Source organism: Mesoplodon bidens (assembly GCF_964165515.1).
Source record: "Mesoplodon bidens genome assembly, chromosome: 6".
Classification (NCBI taxonomy): Eukaryota; Metazoa; Chordata; class Mammalia; order Artiodactyla; family Ziphiidae; genus Mesoplodon; species Mesoplodon bidens.
In genome coordinates, this window is record NC_138162.1 from 94,181,983 (window position 1) to 94,206,842 (window position 24,860).

Genomic DNA, 24,860 nt, shown 5'->3' on the forward strand with positions numbered 1-24,860 from the left:
AAGAATATTATGAATTTATTTTATTTTTCTATCCTTGCAAAGGTAATACTCAGCTCATTAGAATATGAAAACTTTACTGTCAAATTTCAGAATTACATGGATGAAGAAAATCACCAAAGTGGCATCATATCATGTGTGTTATAGTTGTATTGACTATATTGACTATATTAACGATGTTGTGTTAACAATGTATTGTATAACTCTATATTGAAAAGGCAAAATGCCGTACCTTATTTCAGAGAAAATAATTATGTTGGCAAACCCCAAATTGTACATTGTAGACAGGTCCTAGGAAAAGAAGATTTAATTCATAGTGGACAAGAGGTTAGCTTCTGTTTTCAGCCATGTGCTATTTCAAGAATTAAACATCATGAATAATACAGGATATAAGAGGAATAGTCTAAAGACGGAAAAGCACATTTTGATTAGGAAAGAGAATTTAAGGCTTAAGTCTTTATTTTTTTTTAAGGAAAACTGCCTTATTACTATGAGATAAGAAAATTGTTTCCTTCTCTTCTTCCCTGCTTTCTTCTTCTTCTTCTTCTTTTCTTTAACCTTTTTTACTTTGGATATTTGAATATTTGGATATTTGACCTCTAAGCTGAGATGACTGGAAATGCCTCCTCTGGGCACTAAATGCTGACATCTCCTGATAAGAGGGAAGCTGCAAAGTAGAAGAATTGAAGGTCAGTATGTTGATATTGGTCTCAAGCGCATTGATGTACATTTGTGTATTGGGGAACGGGAGTGAAGCTTGAGAGTGGGCCAGTGGGGAGGGGTAAATATTTTGTGATGCTGTCTACCTATGGGCTTATAAAGTTTACAGCTGCATTAGGAGGACAAGCATTACCATTCGCATGAAAAGTAGGGCAGACGTGAGTTGCAGAAGCTTCTAGCCATACACATAGGGAAATACATAAATGATACACCTTATTGCATTCACCCATTCACCCTCCCCTGTTCATGCTAATTGGAAATTTCTATCCATTTCAGAGAAGTAACACAACTATCAATCATTTTCCCTGGCACGAATCTTCCAGGAGGAAGAAAATGGAACACACCTAGTAGCAGAGCTCACGCACTAGCCCATGTGTCTTAGATTTAATATCTGATCACTAGCTGGATTGAAGCCAAGAGGTGGTTCACAAAGTTGCTGCATGTTAGAATCACCTGGGGAACTCTGAGACCTTCCCGTGCCCAGGCTCCTTCCTAGACCTACTGAATCAAAATCTCTGGGGCTGGGACCCAGACACCAAAGTTTCTCTTAAAAGCTCTTTAGGGGAAGGGATATGGGAACAGATGTATATGTATAACTGATTCAGTTTGTTGTAAAGCAGAAACCAATTTAAAAAAATATTTAATACTAAAAAAAAAAAAAACTCTTTAGGTAATTCATACGAGCAGCAAATCTTGAGAACCAGCCCAATAACGAGAACAAACGTATTTCACACAGATAAAGTGGGGCAATTCATATGTTAAAAGAACATGAATATATATATATATTTCTTTTTTTCTCTTTATTCTGTTTGTGTTTCAAATAGGCTTTTTTTTTCCTTCTGCAGAAAGCGTTATTGTTTCCATTTGGTCCAAGGCTTGGGAGAGGGCTCCAGGGCGGTTACAAAGCTGCCTAGTGTCTGCAGAGCTGGGCTTCAGGCAGAAGCTCTGACACCAGAGGGGCTCCTCAGAGGCCGCTGGACTTCAGAGACTCCTGTTTGTGCTTGAGCGTGAGCCTTTCGAAAAGATACTCGCCCAGCACAGCCTGCGGACCAGCCAGCCTGCGGAGGTTGGTCAGGTGGTCGCCCATCTTCTTGATGAGTTTCAGCTGCTCCTCCAGGAAGCGGCTCTCCAGGAAGTCACAGAGGTGGGAGTCTGCGCGGGCAGGACGCAGGGCGCGCAGATCCGATAGTGCCTGGTTCAGGTTCTTCTCCCTAAGAATGGCGGCTTGCACAGTGTCCTGGGTTTTACCCCACTCATCTTGAGAAGGCTTCCGCGCATCCTGGAAGAGGGCGCGGCCGCAGCACTTGTTTTGCATTTTCAAGAGTCGCTGGGCGCCCTCACACTTCTCTTCAGCCAGTTGGCGAAAAATGTGGCCCCCATTGTCCAGAGTCCCACTGTTGCTGTGGAAATAGAAGCTTAGAGAGAGGTAAGTGTCCACAGATGCATGTTGAACAGGCGGTGGATGGCGGCCTCCACCTCGATGGAATAATTCTGACGAACCTGGGAACTCGTGGTTGATCAGTGATAAGGAGCTAAGCTCCCAAAACGGTGTTGGCCTGTCCTGGAGGCTGAGGATAGCTGAGTGGCTGATTCCAAAGGTTGCGACAGGAAGAAATGTTGGAGGGTGGTCGGGGGCTGGAGCAAGGAGTGTCCCTGGGTCTGTTCATTCCAAACACTGTTGAAGCCAAAGACAGATCTGCAGGACTGCCGAGTGCACTGCCTCAAATAGGCTTTGATATAAATGAACAAGAAGTCCAAGCAAGGACAAAACTTACCCTTCCCCCCACCAAAATAGCTGGTGATACTAGGATCTAGATCTGGGAAGGGATTCTTCCATTACTTTAACATTCCAAGCCACTAGAGCAGTGGTTCTCAAAGTATGGTCACCTTGTAACCAAGCAGTACCCTATGGGGCCTTCCTAGGACAGACCCATCCCCCATAGCCTCTACTGTAGTTCCTCTCTGAAGTACTCAGATAATAGTATCTCAGGCATATTTCTTGAGTTTTCAGATGCTAAAAACCACCACCCAATGGAAGAAATTAACTCTTTGATGATCATGAGCACACAGCCCCCAGACCTTATGGCACCTAAGGATGGATAATGTTACCTGCCCTGTGGCCTCAACATCAGCCAGTCAGATGATTGTGCACGAGCTGATCACATTCCCTGGGACGTCCCTCCCTCACGTGGCCTTTAAAAATGCTTTGCTGAAGTCCTTTGGAGATTTCAGGGTTTTTGGAACACGGGTCACCCCTCTCCTTGCTCGATCCTGCAATAAACCTTTCTCTGCTCCAGACTGCAACCTTTCGGTTTGTTTGGCCTCACTGTGCTTCAGACACACGAACGTGCATTCGGTAACAACCTGACCAGCTTTACCAGCGTCCCCTGATAATGTGTCAGATATTCAAGTTTTAGGGCCCTGTCCCAGCCCTATGGAATCAGCAACTCTAGTGGGGCTCAGTGATCTCTGTTATAACTGGCCCTCCAGATGATTTTTATTCACCTTAAAGTTTGAAAATATCTGCATTGTCAGCTGCCAAAGCGTCCACCAGCAGGTGAAGGGGAGAGACGCCTGGAAAAGATAGGGAGTAGCCAAGGCAAGTACAGCAGCATTTGCCGTGGTAGTAATGGAGAATGCCTTTTCTCCACTGGTTGGCACAGACTAGTATCTGGGGGCAGTGGCAGGGTTATTTAGGATGCTTTACATTTCAATGTAGAGTGACCTCTGTCCTGGTTTGCCAGGGACTCCCCCTGTGTGAGCACTTAAAATCTCATCCTGGCAAACCCCTTAGCCCTGGATTTGAAAAACATGAAATTTGAAATAACATGAAATTTAGGGGAAACATGATCTAGGTTTTGGGCAAGTCACAAGTGCTAATTAAAGCTAAGCAAGTATGGACAACATCTAGCCTTCTTTACCCCTTTGCAGGAAGGTAAATCTGATTGGGTGAAAGAACTTATTGTTAAGAAATCTTTGTAGAAACATCCCCTTCTGCTTAGTCCGCTGGTTCTCACTTCTGGCTAGACAATGGCGTCGTCTGAGGAGATTTAAAATGATTTTATTGGTTTAGGATGACCAACTGTTGGTGTGAGGGTTTTTAAAAAGTGCTTCAGATGATTCTAATGTGCAGCCAAATTTAGGTGCCACTGCTTAAGCTTTTGAACCGCTGCTACCTATTTTCACCTCATCTTCCTAATGAGAATATCCAACTGTAGTTGGTTTGGTTTTTTTTTCTTTTTCTTTTTTTTAACTGTCTTCTTATAAGATTTACTGTCTTAAATAAGATTGAATGTACAGAAAATCCTGCTAGTCCATCTGGTATAGCTGGATCCTTAGAGTAATATCGTTAAGATATATACCATTTAAGTATTGTGATTGGCCTTTTTAAAATTAACATATGCATTGAATTAGTACCATCTGTTTTGAAGTTGTCACGTTGGGTAGCTCTACCTCTAATCTGCTGCCATTGCTAAATATCTGGACACCTCTTATTAGGAATTGCTTTTAAACATCTTTCGGGGTTAAAACCAAGATTGCTGTATTATTTGTACTGGGACCACAAAAACCTCACAAAGATCCCCCGCTGTACTTTCTACCCCCATCTCTAACCCTTGGCAACTTCTAATCTGTTCTCCATCTCCACAGTTTTGTTATTTTAAGAATAATATGTAAATATCATCATGAATTACTTAATCTTCGGAGATTGGCTTTTTAAAATTTTTCCCTCGGCATCATTCCCTTAAAGTTCATTTCAATTTTTGCATATATTAATAATTTGTTCCTTTTTGTAGCTCGGTAGTATTCTATCATAAGATTTTATCACAATTTGTTTCAACATTCATCCATTGAAAGACATTTGGGTAGTGGCCAGTTTTTGGCTGTTATAAATAAAACTGCTATGAACATTTATGTGTAAGTTTCTGTGGGAACTTAATTAAGTTTTTGTTTCTTTTGGATAAATGCTCAAGAGTACAATTACTGTGTTGTAGGGTGAATCTACTTTTAGGATGAAAAGAGACGGTCACGCTGTTTCTCAGAGTGGCTAAACCATTTTATTTTCCCACCAGTGGTGTGATATCATTTTTCTATGTACTCACCAGCATTTGATGTTGTCACTATACTTTAATTTTCGTTATTCTCTGATATCTCATTATGGTCTTAATTTGCATTTCCCTAATGGCTAATGATGTTGAGCATCTTTTCATGTGCTTCTTTGCCATGTGTATATCCTCTTCCATGAAATGTCTGTTCCTGTCTTTTGCCTATTTTCTAGTTGGGTTTTTTTAAGTTGTTTGGAGAGTTCTTTGTATATTATAGATACAAGTCATTTGTCTCATGTGGGATTTTCAAATATGTTTTCCCACTGTGTAATTTGAGTTTTCATCCACTTATAATGATCTTCTATGAAGCATTTTTAACTCATTTTGATGAGATCCAATTTATCAATTTTTGCTTTTATTGATCATACTTTCGGTGTCAAGTCTAAGAATTATTCACATAGTTCTAGATGCCAAAGATTTTCTCCTATTTTTTTTCTAAAAATGTCCTGCTTTTACATTTAAGAATATGATCCACTTTGATTTAATTTTTGTGTAAGGTGTGGAGGTTTAGGTTAAGGTTCATTTTTTTTTTTTTTAAGACTTTTTTTTTGACAGTTTTGCTTTATTTATTTATTTATTTATGGCTGTGTTGGGTCTTCGTTTCTGTGCGAGGGCTTTCTCTAGTTGTGGCAAGCGGGGACCACTCTTCATCGCGGTGCGCGGGCCTCTCACTGTCGCGGCCTGTCTTGTTGCGGAGCACAGGCTCCAGACGCGCAGGCTCAGTAGCCGTGGCTCACGGGCCCAGTTGCTCTGCGGCATGTGGGATCTTCCCGGACCAGGGCTCAAACCCGTGTCCCCTGCATTGGCAGGCAGACTCTCAACCACTGCGCCACCAGGGAAGCCCCAAGGTTCATTTTTTGTTTGTTTGTTTTTGTCGAGGGATGTCCAACTGTTTCAGTACCATTTTTTGAAAAGTCTATTGTTCCTTGATAGCTTTCACACTGCTGTCAAAAACAAGTTAAATGTATTTATGTCAGACTATTTCTGGGTTCTCTATTCCATTCCATTGATCTGTGTATCTAACCTCCATCATTACTGCAAAATCTTGAAATGGGGTAGATTAATTCCTCCCATTTTAATCTTCCTTTACAAATTGTTTTAGCTATTCTTCAGCCTCTTCTTACCATATAAATCTTAGAATAAGCTTGTTTATATCCACAAAAACCTTGAGGGCATTTTAAGAGTAACTCTGTTAAGCCTCTTAACTTGGGGAGAATTGACATCTTTATTATGTTGTGTTTTCTAATCCATGAACAAGGTATGTCTCACTATTTGTTTGGGACTTTTAAATTTTTCTTCATCAGCATTTTGTAATTTTCAGTATAGAGGACCTATAAATGTCTTATTGGGCTTATATTTAAGTATTTATTTAGGTCAGTTGTAAATGGCATCACATATTTTTATTTAATCTTCTATACATTTGTTGTTAATATATAATTTGATAAAACTGTGTTGATTTGTACTCTAAAACATTTACAAACTAATATTATTTCTCAAGCTTTTTGTGGATTCCTTGGTATTTTCTCCATTTAGATTATCATCTCCTCTTCAGATACCGTTTTACTTTTCCTTATTTAATATAATAGTATATATTACTATTCAACATTCAGTAGGATATATTCCTTCCTATTCAACATAGTAGGAATAGTCCTTTTATCTTTTAAATAACTGTTTTAAAAATTTAACTTTTAAATTTATGTATTTATTTATTTTTGCTTTATTTTCTTACTAGAACCTCCATTAATATACTTAATAAAAGTGGTGAGGGCAGATATCAGTGCCTTGTTTCTGATCTTGCAGAGAAAGCATTCAGTCTTTCACAGTTAAATATAATGTCGGTATAGGTTGTTTGTAGATCCTCTTGATGAGTTTCAGTATGTTCCTTTTCTATTCCTAGTTTGCTTGGGGGTTTTTTTCTTCTTTTTTTTAATTTTTTAATTTTATTATTATTATTTTACAACTTTATTGGAGTATAATTGCTTCACAATGGTGTGTTAGTTTCTGTTTTATAACAAAGTGAATCAGTTATACATATACATATATTCCCATATCTCTTCCCTCTTGCATCTCCCTCCCTCCCACCCTCCCTATCCCACCCCTCCAGGCAGTCACAAAGCACCGAGCTGATCTCCCTGTGCTATGCGGCTGCTTCCCACTAGCTATCTACCTTACGTTTGGTAGTATATATATGTCCATGCCTCTCTCTCGCTTTGTCACAGCTTACCCTTTCCCCTCCCCATATTCTCAAGTCCATTCTCAAGTAGGTCTGTGTCTTTATTCCTGTTTTACCCCTAGGTTCTTCATGACATATTTTTTCTTAGATTCCATATATATGTGTTAGCATACGGTATTTGGCTTTCTCTTTCTGACTTACTTCACTCTGTATGACAGACTCTAGGTCTATCCACCTCATTACAAATAGCTCAATTTTGTTTCTTTTTATGGCTGAGTAATATGTCATTGTATATATGTGCCAAATCATGAATGGGATTGGATTTTGTCAAATGCTTTCTCTGCATTAATGGATAGGATCACATGACTTTTCCCCCTTAATCTATTGGATATGGTGGATTACATTGTTTGATTTTCAAATATTTAACCAACTTTGCATAACTGGAATAAATACCACTTGGTCATGATATATTATTCTTTTTATATATTTCTAGATTTAATTTGCTAATATCTGGCTGAAGATTTTTACAGGCAATTTCATAAAACATATTGGTCTATAGTCTTCTTCTTTTTATACTACTCCTGTCTGGTTTTGGTATCAAGGTAATACTGGCTTCATAAAATTAATTAGGAACTGTTCCCTCTACTTCTATTTCTTATCAAATCATGTACAATTGGTTTTAATTCTTTAAGTCTTGGGTAAAAGTGAAACACCTAAGCCTGAATATTTCTTTTGGGAGTTTTTATATGAAAAATCAGTGTTTCTAATGGTTACAGGAAAATTGAGATTATCTATTTCATCTTGGCTGAGTTTTGGTAGTTTTGGGTGTAGAAGCATTGGCCCATTTCATCTACATTTTTGAATTTACAGTGTAGACTTGTTCATAATAACTTGTCCCTTATTAACCTGCAGGATATGTCATGGTATCCCTGGTTGCATATCTCATATCTGTGATTTGTGCCATCTCTGTTTTTACCTTTATCAGTCTTGATAGATCTTTATTGATTAAATTGTTTATTTCCAAGAACCAGCCTTTTGTTTCATTGATTTTCCCCCCGATTTTCCTGTTTTCAGTTTCATGGATTTCTGTTTCATCTTTATTATTTCCTTCTTTCTGCTTGTTTAGTGTTTTTTCCTCTTCCTTTATTACTATTGTAATATAGAACATGAGATTATTGCTTTGAAATATTTTATTTCCCAGTTTAGTTCTATAAACTTCCCTTTTAGCATTACTTTCACTTCATTCCACAAACTTGGATCTGTTATATCTCCATTTTCTTTTATTCTATGCATTAAAAATTTTTTCCTTGACGCTGTCTTTTTCACCCATGAGTTATTTGGAATTGTGATGTTTAGTTTTCATGTGATTGAAGATTCTCCTGTTGTCTTTCTGTTATTGATTTCTAGTCTGATTGCATTATGGCTAGAGAACATACTCTCTATGATTTTAATTCTTTTAAATCTGCTAATGTTTTTTTATCACCCAGTATATGGTATATGCGTGAATGTTCCACGGACACTTGAATATGTATTCTGCTCTTATTGAGTGTGTTCTTTAAATGTCAGTTATGTCCTGTTGATTGATGATGTTTTCAGTTCTTCCATATCCTTGCTGATTTTTCTGTCTGGTAGTTCTATAAATTGCTGTGTTGAAGTCTCAGATAATAATTGTGGATTTAAAATTTTCTCCTTTTACTACCTTTTTCAGTGTTTGCTTCATGTATTTTGAAGTTCTGTTGTTTGGTGCACACACATTTAGTATCCCTAGGTCATCTAGGTGGATTATTCCTGTTATCTTTATGTAATGACCCTGTTTGCCCCTAATAATTTCCTTTGCTCTGAAATCTACTTTATCTGATATTAATTTATCCATTCCTGCTTTTTCTGATTAATGTTCACATGATATATCATTTTCATCCTTTTACTCTGAACTACCTATATCATGATGTTTAAAGTAAGCTTCTTATAGACAGTATATACTTGGATCATGCTTGTGATTTTTTAATCTACTCTTCCAATCTCTGTCTTTGACTTGGTTACTTAGATCATTTACAGTTAATGTAATTATCGCTATGTTAAAGATTAGGTCTACCATTTTATTTTTTGTTTTGTCTTTTACCTTAGTTTCTCAATCTTGTGTTTCTCTTATTTTGCCTTCTTGTGGGTTACTTAAACATTTTTAATAAGCCCATTTTAATTAATTTATTTATAATCATTTGTGTATACTGTGTGTATAGTTTTCTTAGTGGTTGCTTTTGGCATTACAGTATACGTATGTAACTTATCATAGTCTACTGGAATCAGTGTTTTATTACTTCAAGTGAAGTTTCAAAATTTTACTTCCATTTAGGTCTCTTAATATTCCCCAGTTTTAAAGTATGATTTTCTGTAGTATTTCCTTTCTCTACATTGAGTACCACATCAGATGGTGTCCTAATTTTTGCTTGGACCATCATATAGTATTTAAGAAACTCATGAGACTAATGATAGTCTCTTCTATTTACCCCATTTGTTTTCACCCATTCCATTGTTCCCCTTTTCTTTCTGAAGTTCCCAGTGTTCTGTTTTTGTTTTTTTATGTTTTCATAAGTGTAGGTGATATCTGGTCTTTCCAGTGCCATTGGATATGAGTTTCAGGAAACCCTGAGCCTGGCTCACTTAATGCTGCTGAGTTGGAGGGTTTGTATATGTGGGGCCTGTTGGCTCAGCAGATGCTAGCCGATTACACTAATGTTGATGGGACTAGTGCCACAGGAGGATGGGTTCCCATTCAGGCTATGCTGCTGCTACAGTAGAACAAGGGCCCCTCTACTCCAAGTGTGGGGCAGTGACCTGCTGCTGTCACCACTTTGTATTAGGCTGCTTTTCCTCCGGTGTGTGATGGGATCCCATGGAAGCTGCTGCTGTTGCTGTCAATCACAATGTCAAATTCATTTCAGAAATACTTAAGTATAAATATATAGCCTGGCTCTTGTAGAACCTCTGTATTTGTTTTTTATTGCTTTCATACAAATTACCAAAAACTTAGTGACTCAAAACAAGGTAAATTTATTATCTTACAAGTCTGACATTGGTCTCAATTGAGTAAAGTAAAAGTGTCGGCAGGATCGACAGACGAATGGATAAAGATGTGGCACAGGGATTCCCTGGTGGCGCAGTGGTTGGGAGTCCGCCTGCTGATGCAGGGGACACGGGTCATGCCCCGCTCCAGGAAGATACCACATGCTGCGGGGTGGCTGAGCCCATAATCCACGGCTGCTGAGCCGGTGCGTCCGGAGCCTGTGCTCCGCAACGGGAGAGGCCGCAACAGTGAGAAGCCCACTTACCATAAAAAAAAAAAATGTGGCCCATATATACAATGGAATATTACTCAGCCATAAAAATAAATGAAATTGAGTTTTTTGTAGTGAGGTGGATTGACCTAGAGACTGTCATACAGAGTGAAGTAAGTCAGAAAGGGAAAAACAAATACCATATGCTAACACATATATATGGAATATAAAAAAAAAGAAAAAATGGTTATGAAGAACCTAGGGGCAAGGCAGGAATAAAGATGCAGCCATAGAGAGTGGACTTGAGGACACAGGGAGGGGGAAGGTTTATCTGGGATGAAGTGAGAGAGTGGCATGGACATATATACACTACCAAATGTAAAATAGATAGCTAGTGGGAAGCAGCCACAAAGCACAGGGAGATCAGCTCTATGCTTTGTGTCCACCTAGAGGGGTGGGATAGGGAAGGGAGGGTGGTAGGGAGATGCAAGAGGGAGAGGATGTGGAGATATATGTATATGTATAGCTGATTGACTTTGTTATGAAGCAGAAACTAACACACCATTGTAAAGCAATTATACTCCAATATAGATGGTTAAAAAAGAAAACAAAAGTGTTGGCAGAGCTACATTCTTTTCTGGAGGCTCTTAGGGGTGTTTCTGTTCCCTGGACTTTATCTGCTGCCAGCAGTCACTTATAGTCTTTGATTCAGAGTCCCCTTTCTCCACCTATAAAACCCAAAATGTTGCATCGCTGTGATTCTGCTTCTATTAAGTCATCTCTATCTTTCTCTTTCTACAGTTGGGAATGGTTTTCTGCTTTTAAGGACTCATGCAATTAGATTTGTTCCATGAGGTACTCCAGGATAATCTTTCTATCTCAAGGTCTATAACTTCCGTCATATCTGCAAAGTCCTCTTCACCATGTAAGGTAACATATTAATAGGTTCCAGGGATTAGGGTGAGGGCATTTTTAGGAGCCATTATGCTGCCTACCACACCCTTAACAAGTGACCTTGAGAAAATGACTGAGATTTTTAAAGCCTTGCTTTCCTCAAACATAAAATGGAAAGAAAGATAACTAGTTAATATCATGAAAGTGAAACAGTATATATGAAATCAACTAATTCAGAAAATAAGATTTCTTCTTTTTCTTTATGATTTACATGATTCTCAGAGTTCAGGTACTTGAAGAGTTACTTTTTTTAAAACAGAACTAAGGAATTTCAGGGTTCAGATGCTGTAAGATTGTCTGAATTATCTGAGTAACAATTAGCTAAGCACAGGTGTAAAGCATTTGATTTACTCCCTAGTGTTCTTTATCTTCTCCTCCCACTAAATGCATATCCCTTGTCTAGCTCCAGCCAGTAGAGTCAGAGCTTGTTTTACTGTTTAACTAAAGTTCAATTTAAATTCTCTCTACATCTCCAGATTCTCAGCCCTGGTTGCATATTCTATTCACTGGGGAGATTTCAAGAACTACTGATGTCAAATTTCTACCTATCATGGATATTTGAGGAGGGACCTGGAATGAAATGCTCTAGCTTATGGCTTTGGGCGCCAAATCATGTTACCTGTAGAAGGTATCTTCTAGGTATGAAAATAGCTCAGATAAGTCAAATTTCTCAGTAAGAGATGACAAAACTATGGCTTAGGTGGTAAATTTTCCATGTCAATTTGTCTGGGCCACCATGCGCAGTTATTTGGTCAAATATTATTCTGGATATTTCTGTGATGGCGTTTTTGTGTTTTTTTAATTATTTATTTATTTGTTTGTTTATTTATTTATTTATATTTTTGGCTGCATTGGGTCTTCGTTGCTGCCCGTGGGCTTTCTCTATTTGCAGCAAGTGAGGGCTACTCTTCGTTGTGGTGCACGGTTTTCTCATTGCGGTGCCTTCTCTTGTTGCAGAGCATGGGCTCTAGGTGCACGGGCTCAGTAGCTGTGGTGCATGGGCTTAGTTGGTCCACGGCATGTGGGATCTTCCCAGACCAGGGCTCAAACCCGTGTCCCCTGCATTTGCAGGCAGATCCTTAACCACTGTGCCACCAGGGTAGTCCCTGTGATGGTGTTTTTGGATGAAATTCATATTTAAATTGGTGGTGGACTTTGAGTAAAGCAGATTATCCTCCATAATATGGGTGGGCCTCATCCAATCAGTTAAAGTTCTAATAAAACAAAGACTGACTTCCCTGTGGCAAAAAGGAATTCTGCCAGAAGACTTACAGAAATTGAACTGCAACTCTTCCTAGAGTCTCTAGACAGCCTAACCTGCAGATTATGAATTTACCAAGCCTCTATTATTGTGTGAACCAATTGTTTAAAATCTCTCTCTCTCTTTCTCTATCTTTATATAGATATGGATATAGATCTAGGTATCAATATTGATATCTAGATCTATATCTATCAATATATATGGGCACATTGTATACACCTGCTGTTGGTTCTGTTTTTCTGGAGAAACTTGACTAACATAGTGGCCCATATAAATAAAAGGATGAACCCAAGTTCACCCAGGTAGAAAGTAGTACAATGAGAACTGGAACTTAAGGCCTCATGACTCATTCAGCTGTGAACACTGACCCAGAACTGGGGTCCGCAAACTCTGGCCCACTGATCAGATCTCGCTTGACTCCTGGTTTTGTGCATAACGTTTTGCTTGAACACAGCCACACCCATTCATTAAGGTATTGTGCATGGCTGTTTCTGTGCTACAGCAGCAGATAGGCAATTGCAATGGATACGTATGGTACACAAAATCCAAAATATTTACTATCTGACCCTTTACAGAAAAGATCTGCTGACCCTTGCTCTAGGATGCCATCTGATTTCTGATAGCCCCGAGGAGAATAATTCATGCACATTGGGATAGATTGTTAATCTCATGTCCTCCTTATGTCAAAGATCTCTTAAGTGCTCACCCTTGCAATAGCCAGCTTGGGGAGCACTGTCTGAGGATGCAGAAATATTTCTTGTCAGGTCTTTCCAATCCACACTGCTCCCTGACTATGGTTCTTAAAACCTATTTTTGAAAAAAAAATTATTGGAGTATAGTTGATTTACAGTGTTGTGTTAGTTTCAGGTGTGCAGAAAAGTGAAACAGTTATACATATACATATACCCACTTTTTTTTTTTTTTTTTTTTTGCGGCACGCAGGCCTCTCACTGTTGTGGCCTCTCCTGTTGTGGAGCACAGGCTCCGGACGCGCAGGCTCGGTGGCCATGGCTCACGGGCCCAGCCGCTCCGTGGCATGTGAGATCTTCCCGGACTGGGGCACAAACCCATGTCCCCTGCATCGGCAGGCGGACTCTCAACCACTGCGCCACCAGGGAAGCCCCACTTGTATTTTTTTTTAGAGTCGTTTCCAAATAGCCCATTACAGAGTATTGAGTGGAGTTCCCTGTGCTAATAAGAAGAGCAGGTTCTTATTAGTTATCTATTTTATGTAGAGTAGTGTGTATATTTCAGTCCCAATCTCCCATTTTAACCTCCCCTCCACAATCCCCTGGTAACCCTAAGTTTGTTTTCTACATCCGTGCCTCTACTTCTAAAACCTGTCTATTTTAACCAACTACCACTCATTGCTTACTGTCTCTGGCTTCATGTACTTGATAATAAATCTACTTCTTGTTCTATCCTGGATGACATGTCCCAAGGACTGAGATAATATCTTATTCTACATAACTTGTCCTTGATATTGTCTATCTTGGGGTCTTCATCTATGTCCCAAAGAAGACAGTCACACTCTGTCTTCTAGTACTACTAATAATACCACATTTTAGGGCATGAATTTGACCCAGTGCACTGAACTATCCCTTTAGAAGCTGTATGCAACCTGTCACTGGGTTTTAGCACAGGGGTAGAACTCAGATTAGTGTTCATATTTAAACAAATCTACTTGACCAGAAACCTTTTGTCTCACCATTTATTTTATTACACAAGTAACTTCTCTCTTTGCATCTGTGATGTAAATATTTTTAATTTCCTAAATTATCTGAAAAATTATTTAGAGCTTCCATTTCAGTAGGCATTGGAATTGCTGTGTTATGACTATTGCATTATTTGATTTCCAAATGTGAATTAGGCTTCAAGCTTTGGCCAAGAGTAGACAGGAAAGGGTTTAAAAAGAAATGAAGAGTGGGAAAGACTTCTGATGCAAGGGAGACTTAATAAAGATTTGATTTTGAATCAATAATTTAAAATAAAGGTTTGATTTTGAATCAATAATTTATGTCATTGCAAAATAGCTCCCTGGTAAAATTCAATTCTTTGGTAATCATTAACTACAGAAATTAACAATCAAAATATGCAGTGATCTTTTTCATTTTCTAAAAACAAACCTATATCTAGATGAGAGGAGAATTCATTTCATAACCCAGGCTCTGGACTTACGACTGCAAGTCCAGTCATCTTTCAACCGTACCTGCTAAGTTTCTGTCTAACTTCTTGAGCATGAGATAATGGCTTCAGCTTTCATCCCCTTCCTCAGTATATAGCTTGATGACTATGAGTAAGGGATCTAAAACTTGAGAACTTGGGTTCAAATCTTGACTCTAAAATTTACTGGTTGAGTACTCTTGAACATGTTATCTGTTTTTGCCTCAGTTTTCTCATCTATAAAATAGAGATAACATTATTTCTCTCAGCGAGTTTCTATGAGGGTTAAAAGAGAAAATTCAGGTCTTCCCTGGTGGCGCAGTGGTTGAGAGTCCGCCTGCCGATGCAGGGGACACGGGTTCGTGCCACGGTCCGGGAAGATCCCACATGCTGTGGAGCGGCTAGGCCCGTGAGCCATGGCTGCTGAGCCTGCGCGTCCGGAGCTTGTGCTCCGCAACGGGAGAGGCCACAACAGTGAGAGGCCCGCATACTGCAAAAAAAAAAAAAAAAAAAAAAAAAAGAGAGAAAATTCATACAATGCAAGAATTTATCAGTTCTTGGAACACAATAAACACTGAAAAGAAATGTTAGCCGTTATCAAGGGCCCCTCATTTTATGGATAATAGAGATTAGTTTATATAGGTCTAATATTTACATATACATAAACATTTTGTACTTATATGTGTGTATACATTCTTCTTAGAAATTGAGCGTCAACATTCACACCTAAAAGTATGTGCTCTGTGAAATGTAGATCTCCTGTGTACAGACACAGTGCTATAGTTATCTATTGCTACATAATAAAGAAGTCCAAACTTAGTGGTGAAACAAACAAAAATTTTAATATGCGCCCAGATTCTGTGGGTCAGCAATTCAAACAGTACACAGAGGAGATGGCTTGTCTCTACTCCATGACTGATGTCTGAAACCTCAGCTCATGAGGATTCAAATGGCTGGGCTGGAATCATCTAGATAATTTAATTCACATGTCTGGCCCTTGAGATGGGATGACTTGAAGACTGGGCCCAACAAGGACTGTTGCCTGGAGTGCCTATAGATGGCTGCCCATGTGGCTTGGACTTCTCATAACGTGGTAGTTAGGATTCAAGATAGAGTATCCCAAGAATGAGTGTCCAGGGTTCAAGCATTCCACGAGACTCATGCAAAAGCTGCATGACCTTTTATGACCTAGTCTTAAATGTTACATAGCATCACTTTCATTACATACTAATGCAGGCGTTGGAGACCTTTTTCCATAAAGTGTCAGACACTCAATATTTTAGGCTTTACAAGCCGTACAGTCTCTTTTGCAACTACTTAGCTCTGCTGCTGTGATGTGAAAACAGACACAAACAATACATATACTGAGGAACATGGCTGTGTTCCAATAAAGCTTCATTTATAAAAGCCGGTAGAGGCCTAGATTTGGCCCACCAGCCATAATTTACTGACCATAATTTACTCTATTGTTTGAAGCCATGGAAAGCCTGCCTAAATTCAAGGGAAAATGCACACATCTGGATGTGAAGAATGGCGACGAATCTAAGACCCTGTATTAAAACCACTACATAAGAGGATCTGTCTGCATACCTTGTTTCTCCCATGTATGGTGGATATGAGGTATTGGGACATCTTACATCTCTGTAAGCCTGGGTCAATGTCAAAGTTGGAATCTGAACTCAATGACCTTGATTTCTGGAATAATTGGTCACTCTAATGATGATTTCCTTACCCTCCTTACCCCAATAAATGTACCACAAAAGATAGATTTCAAGTAAACAGTTGCTTTATGGCAGATTTTTATTGTCTCCATTGACTGAATTATTCCATTTTGGTTGGAAAGCATGAGTTTTGTTTCTTTCCTAAAGAGATCTGCAACTTTTCAGATGTGGCATTTCACTCTACTGAGGGGATGATGTAGGGTTTTATAAACGGCAAAAGCAGGGCAGGCTGAGTTCACTCAGATCATACTAATGCTTACAGGAATAACCGAAACTGGAACACAGGCTTCCAGGTTTTCCTGTCCTGTGCTCTTTCCGGGAGGTGCCATTGTCTGCTGGGCCTGGCAGTAATAAGTTTTGACCTTTACCTCTCTATGCTATTGTGAAGTGGTTTTGGGCTTTGTTAGTTTTCTTATGAGTTAGTACTAAATTGTGTCCATAAAGTAGGCTGAATTCCTCAGAGAAGGATGCTAGCTGTTACTGTGTTATTACTGCAAATGTTGTGTTGGTGACCTTTTTTTCTTTTATTTTGTCCAGTTGTATCCTGAACTTAAAAGTTATATTATCCAAAATGAAAGATGTGCATCTGGTGGAAAACACTAATTTAAGGGATGAAAATTCCTGATGATTGCTTCAGTCAACCCTTAATACACACTGAGCTTCATTAGTAAATAGACAACTCTCAGACCTTTCCCTTGGAAGAGGTCACATAATCAGGCTTCGTGCTGATTTCGCATTCTGTTCGTTAGAGATGGAGGAAATTAGAGTAATTGGCTGGTACAGGGAAAGCACAAAGAACTTTCTTCTGTTTTTGTGATGCATCCCATAATAAGGGTTGAAAATGAGACTGGAGGTAAGAACGTGAAACTCAGAAGAGCAAAGGAGAGAGGATATTGTTTCTTTGAAAATATTCTTTCAGTGTTGGCCCAGAAGAAATATGAAGCTGAGGAAATTTTTTTTTAAATGATGATTTTTGTGTTAACGATGTGAGTGTGGAATTAGTAGGAATCAGGAAGCAAGCATCCTTTTCCACCAAGGACTTGGGAGCAAATGAAACCATAAATGCTCCCCGCTCTTGGAAACCCTTTTGGAGCAGTAATCAGAGAAGGGTAAAGGCAAAGCCTCAGGGCAGAGGTGTTCAGAGCAAAGGGATAGGAGGAGAACAAAAGGAGAGTGGATATTTTTAGAGCTGTCATTTTGAAATTTACCTGCTTCTGATTCAGTGCTGCTTTGCTACTGTGTTGGTCCAGTGGAAATCCTCAAAGCAGGAGCAGCCCTATTTTAAAATAATCAGGTTAGAGCAAGTGACTTGAATCCAGGTCTCTTTAGCTCAAGAGCACAGAGGAGAGTGTGAGGAAAGAGTGAGGCCACAAGGAATTGTTCACTGGGTACATTTTCCCCAAACCTCACTAACTGGGAGAAACTGACCACTGGATTATGTGCCTTGAAGGAAAGCAAAAATGTTGAAAGCAAAGAGTGTGGAGCTTGTTTAGAAAGCAAGCTCTATCATTTGGTCACCTGCTGATGATAATAGCATTGGCTGAGACCTGACCATTTAGAATGAAGGCACTTCTGTAGGTAATAAGTTGCAGGAGGGCCAGAACTGAGTATGTCTGTTTCAGCATTTAGCATGGTTTAGCATCTTCGAGCCCGGTACATTATTGGCATATAGTAGACTTAAAAATGAATATTTGTGGATTGTCTGAATGAGTGGATGGATGTGTGTGATTCATATCCTATTTGCAGGTCCTATGCCCTACAGTGGATTTTCAGTGTCAGATTGTGAAAGTATTTATGACGGGGATTGGTATTGTTCCCTATCTAATGGATAAAGATTACACATCAAAGGACTTTACATTGACATCCCAAAAGCCTCATAGGAATTACTTAACAAAAAAAGAAAATTGGATTCTGTATAATTTCTAATTTATAAGCTGGCCAGAACACTGGTATTTCAGCCAGTCCTCTGGTAGTTCCGATGATGTCCCCATGATGACCCAGGCATAACCAGAATGGCTTTAGGATTTGAGAGCCAAAATGTTCCTCAGTATTTACTGCTTTGCTAGTCCATTTAAGAAAATGGACTATTGAAAAAATAGCTTCAGACACAATATGGCATTTTATGATTTAGCATAAAATCCGAGAAATATAGAGGTTATCTGAAGCCTGCAATGGTAAAGTTCCCTCTGCTATTATTGATGTTTTTGTCTTTGAACAAAGATTCTACATCAGTAATGCCATATATATATATATATATATATATATATATATATATATATATATATATCTAAGGAAGTAATTGGTTGGTTGGCATGAGAGATGGTGTGGCTTCCAAAGGTGAAAAGTATTATTTTGTTGTAATTTCCAGCTACCTAAGGATGGGAGAGGCCCAGGACACTGCAGTCAGTATATTATGTGGAACAGGTTATATTGTAGTTTATTTATGAACTTTTACATGTTTATTTTCTATTCAAGTTTGTGTGCTCCTTTTTGAGTTTTGGTAGATAAGTGTTTTGTAACTTTGGAATATTTCGAGTTATATATATATAACTTTTATATATATATATTTTAACATAGTAGTTAAAGCCATGGAGAGTGTACTAGTCTACCTAGGTTCAAATTCTGGCTTTACCCTATGACTTTCCTGTGGCTTCCTCTGCTCACCTATTAAGAGGGAGTATAATAAGTCTGCTGTGGTGAGTTATATACTAAGTGCTATTTAAGCATTTGCTATAATGATTATGTATACTCGAAGGCAAGGAACTTGCCCCTTGATCGTCTCTGTATTCCTAGTGCTTCAGAATTCCTAGTGCTTTTCTAGTGCATTGTCTTAGGATAGAGATAGCTCAGTATAGTTCTTCTCACTATAAAGTACTGTTATGTTGAAAGTCTTTGCTTCTGTACTAATAATCTATGACATATCTGCTGAGGACAAGGAATAGTTTTAAAACTGCAATGGATAACAAAAGATTCTATGATGTAATGCCTTTATTATGTAATTATAAAACTAACAAATGATCATGGTAGGAAATTTGAAAACTCCTAGACAAAATAGAGATCAAGAAAATTTGGAACTTTCAGAGTGTAGTATTGTCCATGAATATTAGTGCTTTCATATTTTCCAGGACTTTAAGTAGACTCTGCTTCTTAAGAGTTTATTCATGATATTTTATTTTAATGATGTTTTCATCATAGGGACACACACACAAAGCAATCTGTTAAAAAAAAAAGAAGGATGTGTAAATCAGTGATGTTTCAGATAGCCACATGAAATAAAGTGAGAAAGGTCAACAAGCTGAAAGAATGTGGAGTAGCATCTCCTTAATTGCTTACATAATTCTGATAATGACCTCTTTGTGGATAAAGTAATTAATGGGGAATCTAATTCAAGAAAAATGTATGAACTTCAAGTCTTCTCGAAGCCAAGTATTTCTTTCCACAAAAGGTTACTTTCCACGGCCGTGCTTCCTCATTACTTACAGGGAAAGAGTATTGTATGGCAAAGGGTCTTCCCGAAGGAGGGTGCTTCCCACACTGATTGTCATAAATGACTTCGGAATTACTGTTGCTGTATTACCAAAATCTTAAACTAGGCTATTTTAGACAAATGTGGTCCTTAGTTAATTTTTAGAGCTACAAACTGTCAGAAGGCTCCGAAATAACAATTGCCTGGCTATTCTTCAGGGTGATCACAATATGGTAATGACCTTGAGGTATCACTAAAAAGCAGGAAGGTGTGACTCTTCCTTTGGTTCCAGGGTGAAATGCGAGTTGGAGTTGGAGTTGGAAAAGAGGCCGACAACCCAGTGATAGAGAAGGAAATGTGAGGTCATTAGTGAAAAACCAGGTTTACGTTAAGGTGAAGAGGCATGAGGAAACGGTCAACTGTTACAGTATTACAAAGATCATCAAGAAGCATATCCATGAATGTGGTTTGTATTGCAATCTGCTGAGAAAGAGACAAATATCCTGGCCTGGACTTCATGGAGATTATATTTTATTGATTCTGATAATAGATTATTGTTGAAAAGGGCCTCCTATAAATTATAACCATGCAAAGGCAGCAAGATAATTTGTTTTTTCTTTATGTACGTGTTTCTCTTTCCTACTCACTTCTCTCTTAGGGGAAGATTAAATCACAAAAGACAAAAATGTCAAATCTCAGCTATTCATTTTCAGAATGATGTTTTTTCCAAATTCAAATGGAGGCAATAGGTTAACTGTTAAGATTTGTAAGACTCAAAAAGCTAGATTTTTACAAATTGTAGCCAAATTTTGTTCCATAAATAATAGCTTTGGAAAGAATATGTGATGATGCAAAGTTGGAAAAAGCTGGTTTTTCTTCCGTAAATGACTTCACCGTGTTGGCAGAAGAGGCAGAGAAGAAATCAAAGGAATTAAACATGGGGTGAGTTTTTCTGATAGGGGACTCTAGTGCTTTAAAATAGACTAGATAATCCTCGGGATAATCTGAGGGTAGAATAGACCAGTGCCTCATTTCCAATCTGGTAACCTGGAAGAAAAGAGTGTATTTCCTTTGAGGTCTTGAGAGGTTTTTCTTCTGCTTTGTTTTGTTTTTGGTTCATTTTGTAATCAACCTTATTAAGGTATCATTTACATACAATAAAATGCAGACATTTTTAGTCAACGGTCCAGTGACTTTTAATTAATGTGTACATTTGTATAACTACCACCCCCATAAAGATCGGTAACAATTCTAAAACCCTAGAGAGTTTCCTCCTAGGCTTTTGCAAAAGTATCCCCATCTCCCACCCCAAGGCAAGGACGGATCTGGTTTTTATCTTTAGAGATGAATTTTGCCCAGTTTAGAATTTCATGTAAGTTGAATAATACAGTAGGTGCCCTTTTGATCTGGCTTCACTTGCTCAGCATATGTTTTTTGAGATTCATTCATGTAGGGATGTTTTAAACCAGGATGTTAGCCTGGGTGGCTCATGTTGTCTGAAGGCACCTATAGGTACATCTGAGTCTCTGGCATTGTCACTGTCTGTTCTTGGCTCAGTATTTTCAACTTTACTGAGAAGCACAAGGTTGAAGTAAGGAAGATCATTGTCAGTATAATGGAGGTGAAGTGGGTTCTGTTATATAATATCCTCAGCATAAATTGACCTGCTTGGAATCATTGTGTTGATAATCAACAAGGATACTCTTCCTCCAAAAACCTTGATACTATAAAACTTCTAAAGGGCACTGTCCTAGGACTCTTTTAGTTTTCATTTTTTGGGAAACATTTCTGGAAAATTCAAATGCTTACAACCTGAAAGAAGCAATTATTCACCTGAAGGCTAACTCTGCTAAAGTTGAGTTGTCCGACCTTTACATGCCGATAGAACCCAAATAGCCTTGCAAAACAATGCTCTCTTATTGGATATGAGCATGTAGATTGTTTAAGATGGACGTGTATATGCAGTAAAGTGAAAAAACAAAGAATCTTTGAGTTTCCCTTGCTGGGTTTGTTTTTTGTTTTTGTTTTTTTTTCATTTAAGTTTCTATAGCATATGCTAATAGTTTAGGGTAACCTCAGGTTAGTTTTAGGTCCACTCTTTACATAAATGTTGAAGTACTCCATACCCACCTTTTTTCTACCTTCCTTCTTTTCTTCCATCTTTCCCTTCTAACTTCTTATAATCCATTATACTTAATCCTGCATTTGTTGAGGTGGCAATTAGTGTAGGAAAATTGAAAGCAGTGTGAAATTTTGCTGTTCAGAATGCATGTTGACCAAATTCTATACTGAGAAAAGGTCTGAATTTACCCACAGTAACCCATTCTCAGCGTCTCTGAATAAAGGCCATAGAAACTGGGCTATATATAATATCCTGACAGGTATGTAGAATTCATAGCAATTGCCCTCAAAGAGCTTACCTAGCGTAGATGCATATGAATGCATTTAATGATTGCTTTATTGGCAGCAGTGCCAACCTACACAGTGTCTATTTTGTTTTATATCATTATCATTACCTGCTGTTTACCACTGTATACATTCCTAATGGTGTGGTTTCTATGGCTTGTGTATTTCACGGACCAATAATATGTAATTTATTGCACACTTTAGTGTAGAAGATGGAGACTCCATAAATTTTTGTGTGCTCTTTGCACCCTTTGGAATGTATTACATTGGGATCAGGCAAAGTAATAAATTTATTTCAAATGTGCGTGATAGCTAAATATCAATTAGGACTGATGGGCAATATTTCACCTTCCAGCAACATAACAGTTTTTAAAGACTAAGCCATTGAATGTGGAGTTCCTGAACATGGGACTCAGTTCACTGGGATCCCTTCTTAGAAAAATAAAGGAAAACTTGAATTGGATATGTGTGGCTTATTCAAGTAGTAACTAATCAGTTACATTTTGGTTAACTTAATTTGTCACAATCGTTTGGTATTTTATTAACTCTCTTCCCCTTCATTCCCTGACTCTCACGTGAATGGATCATGCGTATCTTAAAACACACTAAGTCGTCTTCCATCCCTGTTAATCTACCTACAAAAGCACACTTTCCTTATCCAATGTAACTTACTGTCTCTTAGAGTAGCTGTGCTTTTAATTCTCTACAAAATTAAAACCAGCAAAGAGAAACATTTTCAAGGAGCCAGCACATTGTAGAGCTTTAGAAAGAAGACTTTAGAATTAAGGGCAACTATATCATTTTATAGCTAAAGCACCTGAGGCCTAAAGTAGGAAGGTAACCATGGAGGTCAGGGAAAGGGGTTGAAGATCAGGTTTCAAGCTGAGAAAGAGTCTACAGGTTCTCAATCTGAGCAGGTCAAAAACTGAAATGAGACCACGAATGTTCTGGGAAGGCTGGCATCTGGCCTCAAGTGTGGGATTCAGACAGGGAGTGGGCCCGGGGGGAACTGAGCTTCTGCAGTAGGCAGAGAAGTCCACCTCATCTCCGGAAAGTGCCACTGACATCAGGGAGTTGAGGGGAAAGAGCAGTGAATTCCAGTCCACCTGAGAAAGCAGGCCAATCTGATTAACTCTGAATTTAGGCTTATTTCACATACTTGTTGAGAAAGAACTTGGACAAGAGCAAGTCCTGCACGGCCTTTTTAAATCCATGCCCAGTATTTTCTGGTGGAGCTGCTTAAACCCTCCAAGTGACTCCAGTATTTTAATTTCACTCTATATTTAATTCTGACAGTTCTATGATTGATTATTTAATTGGCAAATAAGTAGAGTCACAAAAGAGTGCGAATGTATTTTACAGGATGAGGATGGGCGGAGTGGAGCAGTCTGGAATAGGACACCAATAAAAAGGGATCTTGGTAAATAAATGCGTCTATTAGAAATGGAGAGGAATTCACAAGGAAATTAGTGCCTGACACCACGCCCTTCTCTCTGCATGTTTAGAAGCTAGTTTCTAATTTTATTTTCATAGGAGATGTCCCTGTGATGAATTGTCTTTTACCTCCACACTATTTATCACATGGACATATTGTGAAGTTTATGGGAGAGAAAGTATTAGAATTTGTCTTGGAAACAGCTATAAACATTTCCTGGAACAATCTAGGGTAGAAGGAAAAGGAAAGGAAGGTGGAAACAAAGGAGAAAGACAGCTAATGATGCTGGAGTCTCTCGCTGGGATTTGTGGTATCTCTTATTGAAACTAAGTACAGAAAGTCAGAACTTGACTGATTCTTTCTTGATCACGGTTTGTTTTCATTTTTGTTTTTTTCTTGCTCTCTCATCAGTTATTCCAGCCAGTGCTATGTCATTTTCAGTTTCAGTAAGCATTTTCCATTTGCATTATTCATGCAAACGTTGATTGAACTGATGACCCCGAGTTATTACGGAAACATTAGATACACCAGTGGATACATTTCTTAATTTTAGAAAAAAATTACCAAGTGAAGGTTAAAATAACTCCTCTTAAATTTGTCATTAAAAAAAAACTTCTCCTAACATACAATACCTCGTTGCCTAATAATGCCAGATAAATGAAGAATTCCTATGTATTCATGAATGCAGGCTAGTCTGTATATTTTTTGGCAGGTATGACCGTTACCGTGGGTAACGGCCTGGTTTGCTGGCCATGTCCTGTCTCCTAGAAAGTTGTAGTTTCTGTTGTCTTTAAGTTGGTCCATTGGATATCAGAGGTGAATTTATAAAACTATACTTCCCTTTACACTTACTTTGTTTTGTTTTGTTTTGTTTTACTTGAAGTATAGTTGATTGACAATGTTGTGTTTCAGGTGTACAGCCAAGTGATTCAGATATATATATTTCTTTTTCAGATCCTTTTCCATTATAACTTATTACAAGGTATTGAACATAGTTGCCTGTGCTATACAGTAGGACATCATAGTTTATCTACTTTATATATAGTATACACTTACTTTGTGTGATCCAGGCTGGTCAGACCACATGATTATTTTCACTTCTGATATAATTTTTTCAGGTCCAACCTCAAATCTTTGATAAGAAGATATTTTAAAATAAGTTTAGCATGTGTGTGCTCTAAATCCAACA

At 38.4% G+C, this 24,860-nt stretch overlaps 1 protein-coding gene across 1 annotated transcript; it reads right to left on the bottom strand.

Annotated features, from left to right (window-relative positions):
* Positions 1-474: 474 nt before the first annotated feature.
* Positions 475-24,425, bottom strand: LOC308619311 (ferritin light chain-like; the record flags this gene model as incomplete). The annotated part of the gene is made up of 3 exons (XM_081237929.1): positions 475-664; positions 1,750-2,303; positions 24,397-24,425. The coding sequence occupies 3 exons, from the start codon at positions 24,423-24,425 to the stop codon at positions 633-635; spliced, it is 615 nt and encodes a 204-aa protein (XP_081094055.1). The 3' UTR covers positions 475-632.
* Between the last annotated feature and the right edge of the window lie 435 nt (positions 24,426-24,860).